The 21,036-nt window shown below is 39.4% G+C and overlaps 2 protein-coding genes across 8 annotated transcripts in view; one reads left to right on the top strand and one right to left on the bottom strand.

Annotated features, from left to right (window-relative positions):
- Positions 1-11,208, top strand: part of LOC123868185 (maternal protein tudor-like) — a 22,527-nt gene extending 11,319 nt beyond the window's left edge. For 2 of the 7 annotated variants that reach the window (XM_045910592.1, XM_045910585.1), the window contains 6 exons: positions 2,475-3,580; positions 3,659-3,825; positions 4,537-4,698; positions 5,112-5,278; positions 5,636-5,871; positions 6,176-11,208. In XM_045910592.1, coding sequence (XP_045766548.1) covers positions 2,475-3,580; positions 3,659-3,825; positions 4,537-4,698; positions 5,112-5,278; positions 5,636-5,871; positions 6,176-9,144 — 4,807 coding nt within the window. In that variant the 3' untranslated portion in view covers positions 9,145-11,208. The remainder of the gene's footprint in view (positions 1-2,474; positions 3,581-3,658; positions 3,826-4,536; positions 4,699-5,111; positions 5,279-5,635; positions 5,872-6,175) is intronic. The other 5 variants (XM_045910590.1, XM_045910587.1, XM_045910589.1 and 2 more) reach the window with 5 other exon arrangements.
- LOC123868188 (condensin complex subunit 2) lies at positions 11,067-21,036 on the bottom strand. The gene is made up of 12 exons (XM_045910595.1): positions 20,777-21,036; positions 19,594-19,752; positions 19,105-19,305; positions 18,337-18,496; positions 17,433-17,541; positions 16,678-16,851; positions 15,955-16,079; positions 15,558-15,767; positions 14,863-15,103; positions 14,440-14,614; positions 13,768-13,878; positions 11,067-12,962 (listed from the first exon to the last, which is right to left on the bottom strand). Exons 1-12 carry the CDS (start codon positions 20,897-20,899, stop codon positions 12,657-12,659), a joined length of 2,094 nt encoding a protein of 697 aa, XP_045766551.1. The 5' UTR covers positions 20,900-21,036; the 3' UTR covers positions 11,067-12,656.

Here is a 21,036-nt window from a genome sequence, read left to right as displayed (position 1 = left end):
GCTTATGAATCATCCACATTTCTGTACTACCCTTAGCACTCTCCTGGCGAGCGATTCGAGAATACAACGCGACTCCCCGCACGCCGGTAGTTTTTGCGAGTTTAGTATTCAAACCATTGAAAAGCAAATATTTTTAATATTTTGATTTAATTGTATCATTTAAAAAGAAATATTTCAGAATAATTTACTTGTTTTTACTCACACGCCAATATTATAAAGAAAAAAACGCCCTGACAATGACATTGCGGCCGCTGTTCGAAGAAACCAGAGCTTAATTCCTTAAAAGGCTGAATGCTGACTCAATTTCATAGTTGCTCACAATTTGAGTTTGAGTACTTTATAACAATAGGTAATATGTCATCAAGATGGGTGCATTTCTCAACAGCTGTTTGCTAAACCTGTCTGATAAATGTAGGTAAACGTTAAAGAGTATCAAACATCGGCAACTCTAAATTTATATCTTAAAAATTTGTTACAGATGTTGAAATTGTGTCAAATGATCACGCCTGAAGCCTGAAAGCCAATACCCAAGAACTTCTTCTTATTTTGTTTAATTTAGATACAATAATATATTACGAACAATGGCATAAAACACTGGATTTAATGTTTATATAAAAGCATTAACAGTTGAATTGTTCTTGATTCCTCGCCCCATTTGCTTCCCCCGACACGCTTGGTCGCGCGGCACTGTATCGACTTGATTTTTTTAGGGTTCCGTATCTCCAGAGAAAAAAGGAACCCCTTATAGGATCACTTCGTTGTCTGTCTGTCTGTCAAAAGTCAAGACCCGTCAAGGAAATCAAAAACCTATAGGGTACTTCCCCTTACCTAGAATCATGAAATGAGGCAGGTAGCAATTTTTTATTGCACAAGTAAATGGAAAAATTCGAAAGCCATGAATTTGTGAAATGAAGGCATTCCGAACCAGTGGTAGATGCTTTTGACGATTCAAAAGAACTTGTAAGAGTCTAATTGAATAAAAATTTGAATTTGTGGTTGCGTCACAAAAAATTAAAAAGTGTCATTTCTCGTACGATAATACGGAACCCTTCGTGTGCGAGTCCGATTCGCACTTGGCCGTTTTTTTGCTACTCAATATTTAGTAACCAGTCTGTTACTGACCACCTGCACACAAAACGTTGCATTGTAACATAATATCACTTGAAAAACTTACTACTTGAAGTACTTTGAAAACGACAAGGCTCAATTCACATTGACGTAGAGTACTAGACTGATACGCTTCGTTACACTGGATGAAGCCAGGCCAGCGTACTGTTAGTCGGTGTAAAATGTGCAGTACCTGGTAGCAAATATTGCACATCGAACTTTAGAAAGAGATTTCAGATTCATAGAGCGTCATCTCTGTCACTCGTACCTATGTGTTATGTCGACCTACGAAGCCGTTATCAATATCCGCAATATTTCCAGCCCGGCGCTTTATGAAACCGTTTTCTTTAAAGTTTTCTGCTGGACTGAACTCTTACGAAAATGATTCAATTTACCTCTACCGTCTTTACCCTATCCTATAATTTTACATAGCATATTGAATTTTATAGGCAATGTAGCCAATGTAATCATACTCATATATTGTAAACCCATTTGGCCTTATTTTTATATAGTTTAAAATGTAAAATTATAATAATTGTACCGCTGTTGTTTACAAATAAAGGAATAAAATAAAAATAAAAATAAATGTATGGTGTAGCATGCCACTCGGCACCGGCGTCGGAACACCGCACGCAATCCTGCGCATACGTGCGATCTCGTACATCACATAATTTACTAGATGAAGAGTTTAATGCTCAAATGAGTGTCGTAACGTGTCTGCGTTGATGTGGATTGACCCTAATCGATTTGTTATGTATCAAGTTATTTTTATGACTAGACTTTCAATTAAATTTCCGCTAGAATTAGGCACGTTTCGTGTTCAGTCTGCTTTTTTTTGTTGCATTCAATAGCACAGCCGTTTCGAACCTCTTTCGTTTCAGCACGATTGTACATTAACTATCATTTGGTTTCGTTTTCACGTAATCTGTCGTTTTCGTTGATGATGCTTGGTTGAAAATTTCTTCGTATATAATCTCACCAATTTAATATTTTTTCTTCTGCTAAATTTAACCTTAATTTTAAGCGCAGGTTAGATGGATAATGTTCTTGAATCTGTTATGACACTGCCAAAATTACTTTTCTAACTGTAGATTGATATCTACAGTTAGAACAGTAGAATAACAGACTAAAACGCACCATTAATTATATTATATTGGTCATAACGAAAGAGAAAATAACATAAATTCATAAGAATTTATCAATAACACACAGATTTATAATTGTGAATATTAATTTTACGATCATATAAAGTCGTGTGCGTGTGTGTCTGCAACATGCACCGAATCTTACGTAAAGTTGTATATAACAAGTTTTATAAAATGTACTGTTTAATGTACACGCGATTAACCATTGAAACTTTTTTCCAGTGAAAACAGGTTCGGTCAACAAGATGACGATAGCCAAAGCAACGATAGAGGGAGAAACTTTAGACAAGACAGAGAAAGACCGTTCAGGCCGGACAATCGGGGAGAGAGACGCGACTGGGGCGACAAAAAGGAAGGCTATCAAAAGCGAGAATTCCGGGACAATAGGTCTGACAGAGGAGACAGAAATGAAAGAAATGACAGAGGGGATAGAAATGACAGAAACGACAGAGGGGATAGAAATGACAGAAACGATAGAGGAGATAGAAATGACAGAAATGATAGAGGAGATAGAAACGATCGAGGAGATAGAAATGACAGAGGCGATCGTGGAAATAGAGGTAATTTTTCAGCCAGGGATAGGTCAGACAGATTCGACAGATCGCAGAATTCTGATAGCGACAAGAGGGAGAGAAGCTTCCGATCCCAAGGCAGTGGCGACAGCTTCGGCCGCGCGCCCCCGTTTAAGAGCCGGGGCAAATTCACACAATGCAAGGAACTGTCAGATCCCCTGCCCTTAGAAACCCCCTTCACAGAGCCGTCAGTAGAAATAGGATCCCAACAAGAAGTTTCCGTAACCTGGATTATTTCGCCAGAAAACTTTTACACACAAATTTTATCACTGCAGCCGAAATTCCTGGAAATGATGCACAAAATCCCTGAATTATACAAGGGAGTTAAACCTTTTAGTGGAAACGTGCCTGTCGGAGCTTCGGTATTGGCGCGATATCCAGCAGATGGTGTGTTATATAGAGCCACTGTGGTATCGGTGCAGCCTTTCTCCAAGTTCATCGTTCGTTATGTGGACTTTGGCAATAAACAATTGGTGGACGCTAAGGATATATGGCAAATGGATAGAGAACTAATGGATCTTCCCAAAATGGCCGTCCACTGCTCTTTGACCGGTGTAGCTCCAAAAGAAGGTGAATGGAAGGCAGACCCTGAATTTGATCTTTGTTTTAACGCACCACGTTACCAATGTATATTCCAAGATTGTGTGGAAGATCAGTACAAGGTGTCTCTATGGAATAATGGCGTGAGCGTGGCTGATATGTTGGTCGAAAAACAGTTGGCCATTATGTCCGAAAGTCAATCCGTCACACTAAAGGGTAAGGTTTAGACTGGATAATGTAAATATGGATAGCTTATTACTTTCCAACTTGTTACTTATTAGCTAATACTTTTAGATTTACATTCATTTACAGATGAAGCGATCGATCTGACGATCATTGTGGGACAACAGATACTTTGTAGAGTGACGCATGTGGAGTCCTTTGACAAATTCTTTGTACAATTGGACTTGGACAAGGCTGATTTGGTGGAAAGCGCTATCGCTAACTTTGATATTACGAAGGTGAGTATTTAATTCTATTTATGTACTTTTAATTATGTTTGTCCATATTAAATAATATATAATTGAGACCCGCGAACTTCCTTTATTTAAGAGAAAATTGAAAAAACTATTATTAGAAAAGACATATTACTCAATTAATGATTACCTCTCAGAAAAGTTATAACTGTATTTTAATTTTGGACATTTTGCTATTATTATTTAAATGTTTTTTGTGTGACCTAAATGTATCTTAATTTTTTTAATTTTGTAAATTGTTTTTATTTAATGTAAATTTATGTAATTTAATTTAATGTAACATATTGCATGCTTATAAGCAGAATTTGGCTGTACCTTTTTGTCTTTGTAACATCTCCACTGTTTACCCAAATTCGCAATAAAGAAATTTGATTTGATTTGAATTTAGTATGGGATTATTTTGGGTTCATTTGAGTTGTCTGTACGGCGGAGCAACAATAGTCGACAATGTGGCATGCTGAGACTACATTGTGCTGTAGAATTGTAATATTCCACAGTCTATCGATGCTTTAATACTTGCAGCATTTTAAATTATTGTTGAATGCAGCTCGTGTTTGCCTTCGTGTATGCTCTGGCGTAAACAGCCTTTAGTTAAATTATTTGATATAATTATGATAAAAAGGGTCTGATAAAGAATTTCCAGCTTTTTAGTGTGCTATAGGAGCGTGTTTTGAAACTTTAATTTATTGTTTTCAGTTAACGCCTCTGGGAGCTGACAACCTCACAGATGGGGTTCACTGCACGGTGAGACAAGAGGGCAAAATATACCGCGCCATACTCAACGATGTGTCCGACCCGGCCAATGTGCAAGCCGTGTTGCCGGACTATGGTAACGTCATCACCACTTCCATAGACAATGTACGTATTTCTAAATAATTTTTAAATGCATATCAAAAATTGCGGAACGCGCCCGGATGTTTTAACCATCTAGACTTGCCCGTGACGAAATTTGAGATATTAAAGAGAGAGCCTGCGAATGCCAGAAGAGTCAGACCTTCGTTATTTTATAAAAGCTGAATGTTTCTCTGCGTATTGTCCCCAACACAGGGAGGAACGATCAGCGACTATGAAGTTTTGAATTGTGGTGGCTTTGGAAGATAACAGGTTATAAAAGCTTGTTGCATTTTGGCATAGTTGGGCCCAATTTTATTGATAAATTATGTGAAAATGTATAATAACAAGAAAATATGAATTTCTATTCATATTTTGGCGCATACGCAAAAACTGTATTCAATTGGATGTGCCAACTGACAATGTTCTTTACATTACAGCTAATGATCCTTCCGACTGAACTGAGCGTATACTACTACCAGTCGTTGCAATGTTGCCTGAACAACTACACGGAGGAGTCCAAAGCTTTGATGACCATCGACGAACTGAAGAGCAAGTTGACTGGAAACAAATTCATTATATACGTGAATGATGTCGATGAAATCACGTAAGTAATTTATACATTATCAACTTCGCGACCTTGTCTGTGTAGACTAACAAATTTCAAACACCTGTTTTTAGTTGAATTTTCGAAAATCCTTTCTTAGCAGATGTTTGTACATCATAATAGCTATACAGTAGTTTGAGCCGTGCGCTGTGTCAGCCAGTTTTTCTTTTCATATATTTAGATAATTTTTTATCACAATAATAGTACTGATTCTGATTGCGAGTAAATTTTGTTTATTTTGCTGACAGACAATATGGGGTTGTAAGCTAAAAACCAAGTTGCTACTAGATTAGGGTAAGGCACGCCCCCTGTTGAAAGCTTTATGTTATTTTGATAATTAATTTGCCTTTGTTTTAGGTTGGTGTCTACACTATACGACCCAGTGAGCGGCCAGAAGATTGCCATATTCGAACCGGACGAGGGGGCATACGACGAAGTGGTCCAGCTATGTACGCGAGCCGTGTTCAATTATAACTTCGGCAACGCGTACATCTCGCATATAGAGAACCTCAATGAGTTCTATCTACAGAAGGCAGCCGATGGTGACAAAATAGCTCTGCTGTTAGAAGAAATGTACAAGTTCTATGAAGAAGGTAAGCTCTCACTACATCGAGAACATTGTAGTAATGGCTGCCTGTGTTATTAAACAGGTATTTTGCTCAGCACACAAAGTATTTCCACAAATTTTATTACAGAGTCTGCTTGAACTTGATAATCACAAAAACAATAAATAATTTATTTTGCCAACATTAAATTCAGTCAATAATGATAATTTTTTATTTGTGCAATGGAATCACAGGTTTTCTGACAGATGATTTAAATTTCATCAAACTAGTTGAGAGTTGAGTCTAAACAGCTTGTTATTATTTGATTGCTCTAGTTTTCTTTTTCCTCCAGGAACACCTGAGCCTATCACTGAGGTAGAGGTCGACGCGCTCTGTGCAGCCAAGTCGGCAGACGGCAATTGGTACAGAGGAACCATCATCAGCTCCACCGAAGAACAAGTGACAGTGCAGTTCTCTGATTATGGCAACTCTGAAACAGTGGCCAAAGACTCTATCAGAAAACTTGACCCCAAATTCTTTGAACCATGCTGTATGGCTCTCGTCGCCAGCTTAGGGCTTATGGCCTTGCAAGAGGATGCCATAGCCAAACTGACCGAATGGACGACCGAGAAGGAAGTCCAAGTCACGCTAGCCTTCGGTTCCGATGGATGGTTGGCCAATCTACATTTAGATGGCATCGATTTGTCCGTCAAACTAGTCAACGAGAAGCTAGCAGTGCCGCACGCGACCTCCGAAGTTCAAGAAGATACCAAGCCTGAGGAAGCTCCCGTCGAGGAACCTATATCGTTGCCGGATGGCTGCTCCCAAGTTTACGTAAGCCACATCGATAGTCCTGGACAGTTCTGGCTCCAAATGCTGGATAAGGTCGATAAAATCGACGAGATCCAGACGGAACTGCAAAAGAATGCAGAGAGCTACGCCGATATCGACACGCGTGAAATAGGAACTCAATGCGTCGCGAAATACTCCGTCGACGACCAGTGGTATCGCGCTGAGATACTGGATTCCGACTCCGATATCACAACGATTCGTTTCATAGACTATGGAAACACGGATGTTTTAGACAATCAGCCCGGATTGATAAAAGTCATTCCAGACCATCTGAAGGATGTTGAACGATATGCAATCAAAGCCAGCGTGAATGCAATACCGACCGGAACAGGGCAGTGGTCTGAACCGGCCTCTGATTACTTCACACAACTCGTCGGTGACCTTACGGCGCCTGTGGACGCGTTAGTCGTCCTCAAAGACGTGACGACATATGTGGACATTTTTGTAAATGGACAGAATTTAACAGACAAATTGGTATCGGAGGGACACGCTACGAGATCGGAGGAGAGCGAGTGTGGAAACTATCCGTCCTGTTTCGCCAGCCACGTCAACTCTCCCTCCGAGTTTTGGATTCAGCTCGAGAGTGCCGCCCCGGAGCTACAGTCGATGGAGGCTGCGATGGTCGATGCTGAAAACTTCCCTGAACTGACTGCGAAGGAGGAGGGCGTGCTTTGCGCGGCCAAGTATCCCGAAGACGGCGCGTGGTACAGGGCCCAAGTCATCGTCGACGGCTCCGAGGGCACGGAAGTCCTTTTCATGGATTACGGAAACGCCTCGATCGTCAGCGAATTGCGCAGCCTTCCGGAAGAACTCCAAGCTAAACCAGCCCTTTCGAGAAAGTGTGCCCTGCAGAAACCTCCCCACGTCAAGGCTTGGTCGCGAAAATCCGAAGTCAAATTCAACGAGTTGGCTGCAGAGGGAGCTACGATATTTAACGTTCAGTTTGTTGCGGCTGGAGACATATCTATCGTGGACCTCTTCCTCGAAGGAAAATCGGTTTCTGACGAGTTGGCCGCTCTCTGCGAGGAACATCCTCCCTCCGAGAGACCGACGCCTGTCGGCCAAGACTTACACAGCAGTGGAAAGATTTGTTTCGTTAATTCTTTGGAAGAATTTTACGTCCAACTCGATGATTCATCGGCGAATCTGGATAAAGTGACAGAAAGTTTAACGAATGCTGAAAATTTCGAAGCTATCGGGGAACTGAAGGTGGGTTCTATTTGTGCCGCCTTCTGGTCTGATGACGAGAAATGGTACAGAGGTAAAATATTAGAATTTTGCGATGTCGGCTATCACGTTCAATTTATAGACTATGGCAACAAAGCCAAGTGCGAGGACTTTAGGCAGCTGCCCGAAGATTTAGCGTGTATCGAACCCCTAGCCAAGTGTTGTCGCCTGTCAGGCTTCGCGAGTGACGCAAATGAATCAGCAAAATCCAAACTAGAAGATTTAGAAGCAGAACTTGTTACATTCCAAATAGAATTTTTAGATAGCTTAAAAGAGCCTTCACTAGTTAGGTTATTTCTTAATGGTACAGATATAAGTTGCATATTACAGTCGGATTCACCAGCACCAAACACGGAAAATGATAGTATAGTTGAACAAAAAGAACAAGTCGATGAAATTTTTGCTGACCAGAAAGAACAGATAGATGGTGTAGTTGAAGAAAAAGAACATGTTAAAAAAATCGTAACTCAACAGTTAGATCAACTTGTGGACAGTGCAGTTGAGCAGATAGAACAAGTTAAGGAAAGAATAGTTGAACAGAAAGAACAAATTACGGAAAGCATGGTTGAAGAGAAGGAACCGGTTAAGGAAAGCATAATTGGACAGAAAGAACACGTTACGGAAAGCATGGTCGAAGAGAAAGAACCGGTTAAAGAAAGCAAAGTTCAACAGAAAGAACAAGTTACGGAAAGCATAGTTGAAGAGAAAGAACAAGTTAAGGAAAGCATAGTTGGAGAGAAAGAACAAGTTAAGGAAAGCATAGTTGAAGAGAAAGAAAAAGTTAAGGAAAGCACAGTTGAAGAGAAAGAAAAAGTCAAGGAAAACGAAGTTGAACAGGAAGGAGTTAAGGAAAACATAGTTGAACAGAAAGAGGAAGTTAAAAAATTCATAACTGAACATATAGACCAACTGGTGGAAAATGTTGTTAAACAAAAAGAACAAGTTACTGAAAAACAGCCAGTTGATGAAGAAAACACTGATGCTTTCCATGACGCGGAAAATGAAAATGACATCGGAGATGCGAATGATTTGAATTCGTCACTGCCGGATTTAAACGAAAGCCTAGGAAGTACTAATACTGTCATAGAAAAAACATTTGAGGAAAAAGACGTCTCAATAAACGATGCTACGTCAGAAGAAACCTCAACAACTCTCGATGCGAAGCAAATATTGACAGCGGACAAAGAGGTCCCTGTCACACCCCTCGAGAAGAGTAAAACAGATACACCAGAGAAAGAATAAGTTGATTATTTATTTAACTTTAACATTTTTCCAATTACGCCAGTATCTGCAAACCAGGAACACGAGATCTTCTGAAGGGGCAAAGCAAAAAGACCTCTCAACTGAATCTAACTTTTCTTTTAAGTGAACAGTTAAAAGTTTACGTGATTCACTGAAAATGGCAAAACTAAAGTCAAGAGAATCATTAAATACAGATACGGGCTTTGTCACTCTAAGCAATAATAAAAATTTCTTTCGTGCGTTAATACGTGACTAGTGTTGCCTGTGAAACATACAGACGCTCACGACGAAAAAGGTTATAGCCTTGCCTTAACCGGTATTATTATCTAATAACTTTATTTTTTTACTTGTGATACTTTTTTTATTGTTGAATTATTTCATAGCTACTTGACTATTAATGCAAGTTATTGAAATGTTACATCTGGCTGGATTTCAGCTGTACCTAATAATAGTGTTTTGTGTTGAGTCGTATTAGTTAATACTCAAACCGTATGTGTTAAGAATTTACTACCCATGTTATTAATGCGAAAGTGTGTTTTTTGCAAAGACCTAGAGAGTGACTTACATCTGTATTTCAAAGTCATTAGTATAAGGTCTCAAGGTGCTCTCGAACGCACAGTCTAGGTTCTCCCAATCAGATTAATGTGTCACGTCAATTTTCAGTAATGTGATTGGTGGAATTCACACTGCATTCGAACGCCCTCCGAGACCTGATAGAAATAACTGTGAATTCGGATGATAAGCTTCATTTCATTTCGAAAAATCAAAGAGTTTCCACAGGATTTTCAAAAACTTATATCGACGCGGACGACGTCGCGGGCATATGCTAGTACTTTATGATTTGAAATATAAGAGTTTATAGAGCAATAAGATTACAGAATGTATAATAATTACTTTGTCTCTGCACTGAGTGCAGTATTACAGTGCAGCGCCTAGCTAATTAAGGTTTCTGTTAATATTGGTAATGGAGTAGTTTTCAAAATTCAGGCATTCATATGCACAAATTGAGTCAAAAGTAAGTGATCGAATTTAGTAAGACTATTTCTGTTCAAAAGACAAGATATAAATGATGCTGTAATGTTATAATTATTATAGTAAGGCATCAAAGTTGTAAAAATGTTACTTTTGTTTTATGCTCCACATTATATATGTATAAAAGGGTGCATATCGATTACGCTATAATATAGGTGTAAAGCGTATTTTCTGTATGGCCACGTTCACAATTCGTTCTACTTACGAATATTATTGGTTTGCTGTACTACTATCGTACAAATTGAGCCATTTTCAGTACTGCTATACACAGTGTTATTAAATTTTGAGAGCGCTCAGTAAGGCGAAAATTTAAACTTTAGAGACAAGGCGACAACTTACTTTAGGCGATTCAAAGCTAACTTCAATAGATATCGACTGTCGTTCGCCGCGCATCTTCAGATTTTACTGTATGACCCCGGCTGAGAGGCTCTTTAGCGTTAAAGTTTTATTAAGTTATAATCAGTATTTTTAGAACAAAAGTGAATAGGCAACTAGGCAAACGAGTCCCATCTTAGGCCACATCATCACTTCCCATCAGTTGTGAACGTGCACCTATAGTTTCTTTCTTTCTTTCTAAAGAAACCAAACCTCTGAATTAAAAAGAGCTAGACTTACAAGTATAAGTATCTTCCGAATAATTTCATTCTACTCCCATGGTACAATGGGACTACACAAATCTATTGTGTGAGGTGAAGAACTCCGCCCAGACACTCCGTTATGGAACACATTCAACTGAGCCCTACTATTATAGCAAGTTTGCTTGTTTGTCTTGCGATAGCATTACATAGTATACTGTGAACGCCATGCATAAGACGAAATTATTGATACCATAACAATATCATAGCGTAATCTAAATGCACCCTTAACACAAAAAAATTAAAACTTTATATTTTGTTGTTAACTTGGTTTAAAATATGCTCTTAACGATTTAGAAATAAGAAAAAATCTTCTGTTTTTTTTTAAATTGTAAAATTCACAAGCCGAAAATGCTAAAATGTTAATTCGGTTAAAAATAAAGCTTGTGTATACATAGAAGTGTATTTTATTTAGAAATGAAACTGCCTTGATATTACCATATTATTATTATTTATTTATTTATTGTCAATATAAATTGAATACAAAAATAAATGCCTACAAATATCTGTACAATATCGGGACAGAATTAACTTCATTTACTATGAAATTAAAAAAATTACAACTATAAATAAGGTTCGATTTCTTCCCATACTGATCGTCGGTGCTGACAGATGTACTTACACAATGAAACGTTTCTGCACGTACATCGTTCACACATTGAGTTTGTGTCGTGCCAGAGTGTAGGTTGAAGCCACGACAAGTTTCCTAAAGTTGAATTTACATTACAAAATTAGTTTCACGACAATAATTTCATTATCAAATTGCACGTGTCTAATTTTCGTCATCATTCCTCATACGCATGGTTAAGGTTTGGAATACTATTCCGCGATCTTTTCCTTCCAATTACAATCCGGGTATCTTTAAAATAAGAGTGAATAGGCATCTTCTAGGTAAACGAAACCCATCTTAGGTCACATGATCACTTTCCCTCAGGTGTAATTGTGGTCAAGCGCTTTCGTATAATGAATTTAAAAAAAAATCGTAATGCATGCATTTAGTGTATACTTTACACTACATGTTTACATGTGCAATTGATAACGAAATTAATGTCGTGAAACTAATTTTGTTATGTAAATTCTGCTTAACTGTCGTGAACTCCACTTTACTGTGGTACTGCCGAACGTGCCAACTCTTGTTAACCGACCTGTAACGCTGACCGATCGACGACAGTGTGAGATGAAAACCGCCTAATGAATAGGGACATACAATTATTTACAAGGTAAGAAAAACAAAATGTCCGGCACTCGTATAACAAAATATAGTTAAATAGCCACTGTAATTTATGGTAAAAATTTACATAAAAAAGTTTTTAATATTATTTTAGTGAATCTATAAATTTATGTTCTTAAATTTAGGCCCACTTGCACCAGGACTTATGCTGTAACTTTTTAGCAAGAGCATAATACAGGATGCAACCAAAAAGCTAGCAAAAACGAAGACAGGTACTGATGATTAACGATAAGATACCATAAAAACCCTGCGAATTCTTTATGTAAAATTCCTTTATTTTCTAAAAGTTAACAATATATTGCAAATAAAACATCTGACTGACGCTAGAGGTTAACGAACGTTCCGTAAATAGGTCGCTCGCGTCGTTGGTAGGGCATTGATCCGAGTTTTGCACGCTATAAAATCCGGGTTTGAAAAATACTAAATCACTAAAACTACAAGATAAGGCAAATGGTTATTGGCATTGGGTTGTGTTAAGGTAGTATAATAATAACGCTAAGTTTTGCTAGCGTTCTGGTTACACCCTGTATAAGCGGTTGCTAAAAAGTGACGGCATTAAGAAAAATTTAAATCAGTGCAAGTGACAAGTGGGCCTCAGGTGTTAGGATTTAAATCTAATGTTTAATTAGACCTACAATACCAAAATCTTTGAGGTCATCCCTTTTTTCAAGAATAAGACCTTTTTCATTGGCAAGATGGAGTACAGACAATAAAGCCAATGGCACACTGAGAGATTCCCTCATGTTTGGCGAAAGTTTTTCCGGCAATCGGGAGTAGATAGAGAAAAACGAAGTCGGTGTGATATCTTCCTTGTGCCCCTCCGCAGTTTTCCCGGTAAGCATTCTCCAAGTAGTGTGTTTTAATTGTTTCATGTCGACTTTTTTCGCCCGCATCGCGTATGGTATGAAGATTTTTGCAATCTGTAAAAGAAACGCTTATAAGACTCGCTATTTTTTTTAATACTGAAACATGTGGGATTGACAGACTTCACACACCTTTGAGAATGTTCTCAAGAGTTCTCAGGCATGCAGGTTTCTACAAGATGTTCACTATTAAAACAATGATATTTAATTGCTTGAAATTCGACGATCTCCGTGGCGCAGCGGTAAGCTCTGTGGTCTTATAAGTGGGAGGTCCTGGGTTCGATTCCCAGGCAGGGGTTTGGAATTTTATGATTTCTGATTTGGTCTGGTGGGAGGCTTCGGCCGTGGCTTACCACTCCTACTGCCGTACTGACCACCAAGAGATTTAGCGTTCCGGTACGATACCGTGTAGAAACCAAAGGAGTATGGGTTCAATGAAAACTGCCATACCCCTTCCAGGTTAGCCCGCTTCCATCTTAGACTGCATCATCACTTATCATCAGGTGAGACTGTAGTCAAGGAATAACTTGTAGGTATGTGAATAAAAAAATAAACTCATGTCTCCAAGGTGTGTGCCCGAGATTGAGTCTGCGGCTAAAGTGGATTACGATTGGCAGGAGTGCGGACACCGACGTTCGTAGGAACATATACCGCGAACATTAATATCGCTGCGCTTGCCTGCGCTGACGTCGCTCCATGAAGCCCTCGGCAACCTGGGCGGTCTACTCGGCTTCTGGAGCGAGCTTGGATGGCTGGAGTGAAGACTTCGGCGGGGAGGAGCAACGCACGCACAACAGACGGAAACGTTTAAGTGCGGAAACCAGCCCAGAGAGAAGAAAAAAAGAAAGATTGCTGCCCTTACCTTAGTTGGCGGTTCCAACATGTCGCCTATTTCCTCCAGCTCCGCTGATTTGGCCTGCTCGTGAAGGTCACCCGCCGCCAGGCCTTCCTCGTTGCACCACTCGTCCGCTTCCTGTTAATAAGTAAAACATTGAAGAAATTGCTTTAGTTTCATTTGACCTCCAAAAAGAGTGACATCACAACCCTCACTGTTTATATTATTTTCAATCTTTACATGTACAAATTAGAATTAAGAGAATTACAATCCAGGTATCTTTAAAACAAGAGTGAATAGGCACCTTCTAGGTAGACGCGTCCCATCTTAGACCACATCATCACTTTCCATCAGGTGTGATTGTGGTCAAGTGCTTACCTATAGTGAATAAAAAAAAAAAAAAAAGAGGGCTAAGGCGCAGAAATTAAGATATTTTTAATATGATTCTATATACGGTTCAATTCTATAGGGGTGACATGCTCACTTTGTGACCGAACCCTTTAAATAAAGATTTAAAAAAAACTTTACGTAAATAAATAGCCTGTGGTATGTTTGAACTTTTTAAGTTCTTATCTCAAAAAGTATTGAATGGATTATATTCAATTTCTGAACTTGCCTACCTGTTTATATTTGACCTAGGCCAATTGTGGCCTATAACATGGGATTTTGGCCTATAACACGTTGGTGAACTATACATACCGACACGTGGTTAGGGCAGTACGACGCGTCGTTCTCGTTATTGTAGTCATAGTCTTTGTTTTCCTCTACCATGAGCGGTTCCGTGTTATTCTTGGCGGGCTGCTCGTCTCGCTCGCGAGTCATCACCACGTTGCGACGCAGGAACAACTTTCTGAAGTGTGACTCGTCTAAGCCTCTGAGAACGAGATTTAAAAAAAATAAACATCATACTTAATATTATAAATGCGAAAGTGTGTCTGTTTGCTAGCATTTCACGGTCCATCAGTTAAACGAGTTTCGATGAAGTTTGGCACAGAGTTAGCCTACATCCCGGGGACAGACATAGACTACTTTTTATTCCGGAAAATTGATGAAAAATGATCTTGGCTGGCTGAGTGGGCTCAGTCTGGCACTTTGTTGGAGCAAAGGTCAGTCAAGTATTACCTGTCTATAGGAGTTTTGTAGTTGGCCTCGTTCCAAGTGTGTCCCGTAGCCAGGGTTTTTCTGCTGATCATGATCTTGGCGGGTTGCGTGGGCTCGTAGTCTGGCACTTTGTTGGAGCGTGCGTCGAAGGCCAGGCCTGCGCCCATAAAGTCGAGCTGTCTTTTCGTTCGCGCTGGTTTCTTGCCTTCGACGGTGAAGCGACCTGTCGCTGTTGATTGGGTGCGTTCTGATAATTTTGACGCTGCAAATAAAATGCACAGTTAAAAATTTGGAAAGATTTAAATTGAATACCATAAACTGTCACAAACAGGTTATGGCAGACCTGGTTCGGTTGTGTTAGACTCTCGGATTAGATGAGATTGAGACCACAGACAGTACACTTTTCTTATTTGTAGTAACCATCAGTCTGGCTGGTTGCGCGACCGGTGAGCGGACCACGCTCGCCTCTTGTATGTTCTAGGCATCACATGCTATTGGGTGGGGGAGGAGATGGTGTATACATACAGTCAAAGGCCGTAAGTCGTTTAGCACCATACACCATAACTGTTACGCGATTATGATCATATTTGCGCGGCACGGTTATGCACACGCGTTAGGTATGTATGGCGTGTTTATAGAAAAAGTCATAAAGTGCGACAGATTTTTCATGCAATAGTTCCGCGCAATTGCTACTCGAATTCTAAGGCCGACCGTACCTCTGTTATTCTTCAGCCGCCAGTGCGAGGGGCCGGCCCACGCGGTGACGATGGCGGCGCAGTAGCTGTACTCTAGGCGCGAGTGTCCGGGCGCGCTCGGCCTCATGTCCGTCAGCCTGGCGGGCTGCGCGGCCGGCAAGCGCGCCACGCACGCCGCTACGGCCACGTCAGCTTCTTCCTCGCTTTCGATGCCGCCTAGAGGTTCATCATCTGAAACAAATAGATTGCATAAATGTTTACTATGTTCTTCTTTAGTCAAACTATTGGACGGATCGGGCTGAAATTTGGCATTCAGATAGCTATTGCAGACCTCTGCTAAGAAAGGATTTTTGAAAATTGAACCTCTAAGGGGGGAAAATAGGGATAATTTGTGTATTCGAGGGCGAAGCTAGCTTACCAAATAAATCGTTGTGAGCCTCGTCCTGCGGGATGGGCTCCACCTCAGCGTTGACGTCGAAGGCCAGCGCCTGCTGCGACAGGTTCAGCCGGTTGTTCTCTTCCACCCAGTTTGTGATGCGGTCCCTGGAAACACAACCTGTTTTTAGTAGTGACAGTGGTACAGTCAAAGGCCGTAAGTCGATTAGCATCTAAATAATCATATTCGCGTGGCACGGTTATGCACATGCGTTAGGTGTGGGTGGCGTATTTATAGGAAAAGGTCATAAGTGCAGCAGGTTCTTGATGCAATAGTTTCGCGGAACTGCACTTCGCATTTTCAAAATGCGAAAGTGTCCGTCTGTCAGTCTGTCTGCTAGCTTTTCACGGCCCAACAGTTAAAACGATTTTTATGAAATTTGGTAAAGAGTTAGCTTACATTCCAGGGACGGGCATAGGTTATTTTTTTCCGAAAAATCAAAGAGTTCCCACGGAACTCTTAAAGGCTCATCCGTTTATCCCATTTATATGAAAGGTACAGAGGTAGTTTGCGTCCCGAAAATTTACATAGTCAACTTTTTATCCCGGAAAAGCAGAGTTCCCACGGAATTTTTAAACAATTGAATCCACGCGGACGAAGTCGCGGGCATAATCTAGTTTTTAATAAATGATTTGACTTTAACTTGTGTGTATGTGTGTGTGTGTGTGTGGATTGTACTCAGCTTTTTCAGATATTCAAACTTACGTGTCCTCAGTCTCCGGGTCCCAGTTGCTGATAGAGAACCCTGAGAAAGGCTCGCAGATCTGGTCACTAGTATTGAAGGTCGGTAACAGTTTCATAGCAACGGCTATACGCTCACTGAGCGACAACTCTTCTGGTATGTTCTCTTTGATCGGCTCCAGGAATTGATCGTCTGTCCTGCAAAAGTTAAAAAAAAAAAAAAAAATTAAACTAAGTCTGCCAATGTCAGAAACAAAAGAAGAGAAATGCCAGTCTGCAAAAAAAGGTGTGTTAACTTGGCCAGTGAGTCAACTGTATTTCGATAAGAATTGTTTGCGTAAGGAAGCCGGTGAGGTCGCCAATCGCCATGGCGTCCCAGTGTTAGTGCTTTTAGTTTGAGTCGGCTTGACTTGAATTCTAAATTCTATTAAAAGTATGCTCTTGGAAAAAGCATAATATAAAAGCACAATCGACGATTATGTAAATGATAAAAAAAGCATGGATTTGACACGCTCCAGCAATGCGCGGGGCTGCAATTGATTGTATAATATGGCATATTATTGCAAATTGAACACTTGAAAAGAGCCACCGCCGAGTTTCTTGCTGGTTCTTCTCTGTAGGAACGGCATCCCTAACCAGTGGAAAAAACATTTTCACGTTTCAAAAACACTTGTAAAAGTTTACTTGAATAAAAATATTCTATTCTATTCTAATTCCATAGACAAAGAAGAAAAGAAATACCTGACTCTATTTAATCTTTTAGGGGAACAAAAAATTACCTTAAAATCAATGCTAATGTCTTGTCGTGTATAGGCAAGCATGCATTAAACGCTCTGTTGGAAGATGTGATATCGCCTGCCGTTGCCGCTACGCGTTCAAAGAATGGATCTGTAAATATATTAGAGACATTGAATACAATGTAATGGAGATTATTGGGCCTACACACCATCACACAATTTCATACTATAATATTATAAAGGAGAAAGTTTGTGTGTATCTGCATATGTATGTAGTATGTATGTATGTTTGTTTCTCTTTCACGCAAAAACTACTAAATGGATTTGGCTGAAATTGGAATGGATAGATTATACTCTGGATTAACACATAGGCTACATTTTATCCCAGAAAATCAGATTTCCCTCGAACAACTGCGCGGACAAAGATGCGGGCGTCAGCTAGTGTTTCATACTCGTGAATTATGAACGAGACAGGACAAATTCAAATTCAAAATTCAAATTCAAATTCAAATTATTTTTATTCAATTAAACTTTTACAAGTGCTTTTGAATCGTCAAAATAATCTACCACTGGTTCGGAATGCTGTTCCTACCGAGAAGAACCAGCAAGAAACTCGGCGGTTGCTCTTTTCAAATGTACAATTTACAATAATATGCCATACAAGTGACAAGTCACTGTTGTTCTTGTGTCAATCTTGTATCAATCTTAACGCCACGCAATAAGGTCTACATTTTATTGGTATACATTCGGGTTTAGCCCGCGCTAAGTTGCGTGTTTCTGCGCAAAATAAATTTGCAGATACGACTTATAAAAGTGTTAGTACTGAATTATGTTATTTGGGGACGTAATCAAGCTTTGCTTAAGGGTGACCAATCGGATGTGGCACGGCTCGAGCCCAGCACGGCGTAGCATAAATCATCCTTTATGATGTGCCTACAGCACTTACCCACACAGTCGTTGGCATCAAAGTCCCCATTGAACACGTCCGGGTTGGCTGCGACGGCTCCCTTGGATCGCTTCTTCTTCTTTTTGGGAGCTGCCGCCTCCGCGCCGTCCGCCGCGCCCTCGTCTTGAACATTCTCATCGTCTTTCTTGCCTCGCTTCGTCTATAGAAAGAAAAATTAAAATAACTAGAAAAGAGCTGATAACTTTCAAACGACTGAACTGTCTGAAACGACTGAAACAACTGAAACAAAAAAAACTAAATTAAAATCGGTTCATTAGTTTAGGAGCTACGATGCCACAGACAGATACACAGACACACAGATACACACGTCAAACTTATAACACCCCTCTTTTTGGGTTGGGGGTTATAAAGAGTTTATTTGGAGTCACAGATAGTATAGATAAAATAATTAATCATTCAGAATAAGTTACCAGGTTTGTGATACCAAACTTCACTCAGCATTTGCTATAGCGCTGGCCTTCCATGAAATAAATTTCTTGATCTGTATAGGCATAAGTTTCGTACAGTATAAAATACTACACAGTATAAGATACTTTTTTTGAAAAATCTTTAACAAGATACTTATAATCTACTAGTTTTAAGTTAAGTTTCATATAAGCGCATCTCCATACATACTGATTTGCTGATATGCTGATTTATGAAACATGATTTTTGTTAAGAATAACCATTTCAATGATTACAATTATAGAATACAGCGCTGGGCCTAGTTCCCCTTTATGGACGGCATCCTGATGATATTATACAAACCTGTGCCGCTTTGCTGAGGCCGCCCGCCATCTTCAGCACGTCATAGTGCACGGCGTCAACGCGGAAGGAGTATATCCGCGCCGTGGCGTCCAGAACTGTGGACGCGGTCTGAAGGTTCTCCATACGTTGGTCGTGGCGCCGAAGCATAGTCGTCATGAAGTCTATGAGCTGGAGATTCCATGCATTGTCTTTGTTGATTTTCTGAAAAAGTGAAGGTTCATTGTATTCACATTAGTAATAATCTATATCTATCCATACTAATATTATAAATGCAAAAGGTCCCCTGAAAGAGCCCACAACAAACTCAGCTATAATATAAAATCTATTCTTTGAAAAGAGCAACCGCCGAGTTTCTTGCTGGTTCTTCTCGGTAGGAAAGGCATTCAGAACCAGTGGTAGATGTTTTTGACGATTCAAAAGAACTTGTAAAAGTCTAATTGAATAAAAATATTTTGAATTTTTTTTTGAATTTTGAATTCAAGATCTTACATTTTCCGCATAAAGCTTCAAGCAGCCCTGGTAGTGCTCTTTCTGTGGAGAAGAGGATATTGAGTGCCTCCCTCTGTGCGGGGAGTGTGGGGTAGAGGTGGCCACTGCACGCTCCGAGGCCAGCAGTGAAGACCTCTCCGCCTCGTCATCATTGCTTTCCTGAAAATAAAATGTATCTCTAAATGTGGCATAATACAATATCAACTTATTAAGTTATTATTATTATCTTAAGTTGGACTCCTGTTGCAAAGGACTCGAGTTTTCGAACTGTAATTTTTAAGACCAGGCTTTTTTTTAAGAGTTGCCTTATCATGCGATCAGTCAGTGGACTATGAGCAGATTGGCTGAAGGACAAGTTGGCATTCATTAGAAGACAACTTCCCCAGCGGGAAAACTCCATGAGTCTTAATTATGACCAGACTTTATTATGCAAGACTCAAATATAAATTCAAGCTATAAGTCTTACAAAGGACTGAGTCTTAAAAAATTTCGAATCTTCAATATTGCTTTTTTTAATTTATTTATTTATCATATAAAATACTGGAGCTCACAAAAAGATTCAAATGCTTATGTATCACTTGATAGCTTGTCAATATTTTTTAATTCTCCAGTATTAATGAGTCGAGTCTTGTAATTCATCATCCGAGTCCATTTATATAGGTTCAAAGACTAGAATCCTTTGCAACACTGGTTGAAACCTGCATGGAATACCACCGCCTACTTCCTCTGCACACCCCTGAAAGTGATGCAGTAGACCCTTTTATTAGTTATAATAAATCGAACACTACTGATTACAGTTTGTAAGGGAAATATTTTAGTATATTTAACCTTAGCAAAAGCACGCACCAAAGTACATTATTTGTGAGTAAAGTTAGGATTTGAATAGGGTAAACAAGTGTCATAAAATGAGATTATTAATACTAAAAAGATTAGGTAGATAGTTTGCTCTATATAGTATATTGCTTACAAAAAACTCTAGATCATAATTTCGTGATTGTTGTATCTCCAAGTGAGAATCCCAATATGTTATACAAGTATGTTGTTATATTAATATTATTAGGTATTATTAGTAGGCAGGTGCTACTTCAATACGTACTATTCCAAAATCCAGAGTTATGTTTAGAAAACTGTGTTTAGATGGTATATAGTATAATAACATAATTAACAAATTACTTAGACGTACCTCAACTCTGATATTAGCTACTCGGCTTTGCGGTATAAGACTTCGCCTTCGTGTAGCACTGCTCCCGCCAATGCTTAACCTTGGCAAACTATTCGGTGTTGATGTTATAAGATTTTCCACCATCGTTGCACATATAAATTGTAATACTCTGAATCAAAGTTACTTTAAAAAACGAAATTAGTAATATATATACATATACGGAAAGTAATTTTCAAAATGATTTGAAAATGATTCCCAATGTTTTGATTTTTTAATAAAAA

Source organism: Maniola jurtina, chromosome 9 (assembly GCF_905333055.1).
Source record: "Maniola jurtina chromosome 9, ilManJurt1.1, whole genome shotgun sequence".
Lineage (NCBI taxonomy): Eukaryota > Metazoa > Arthropoda > Insecta > Lepidoptera > Nymphalidae > Maniola > Maniola jurtina.
This window is presented reverse-complemented; position numbering and strand designations above follow the sequence as displayed.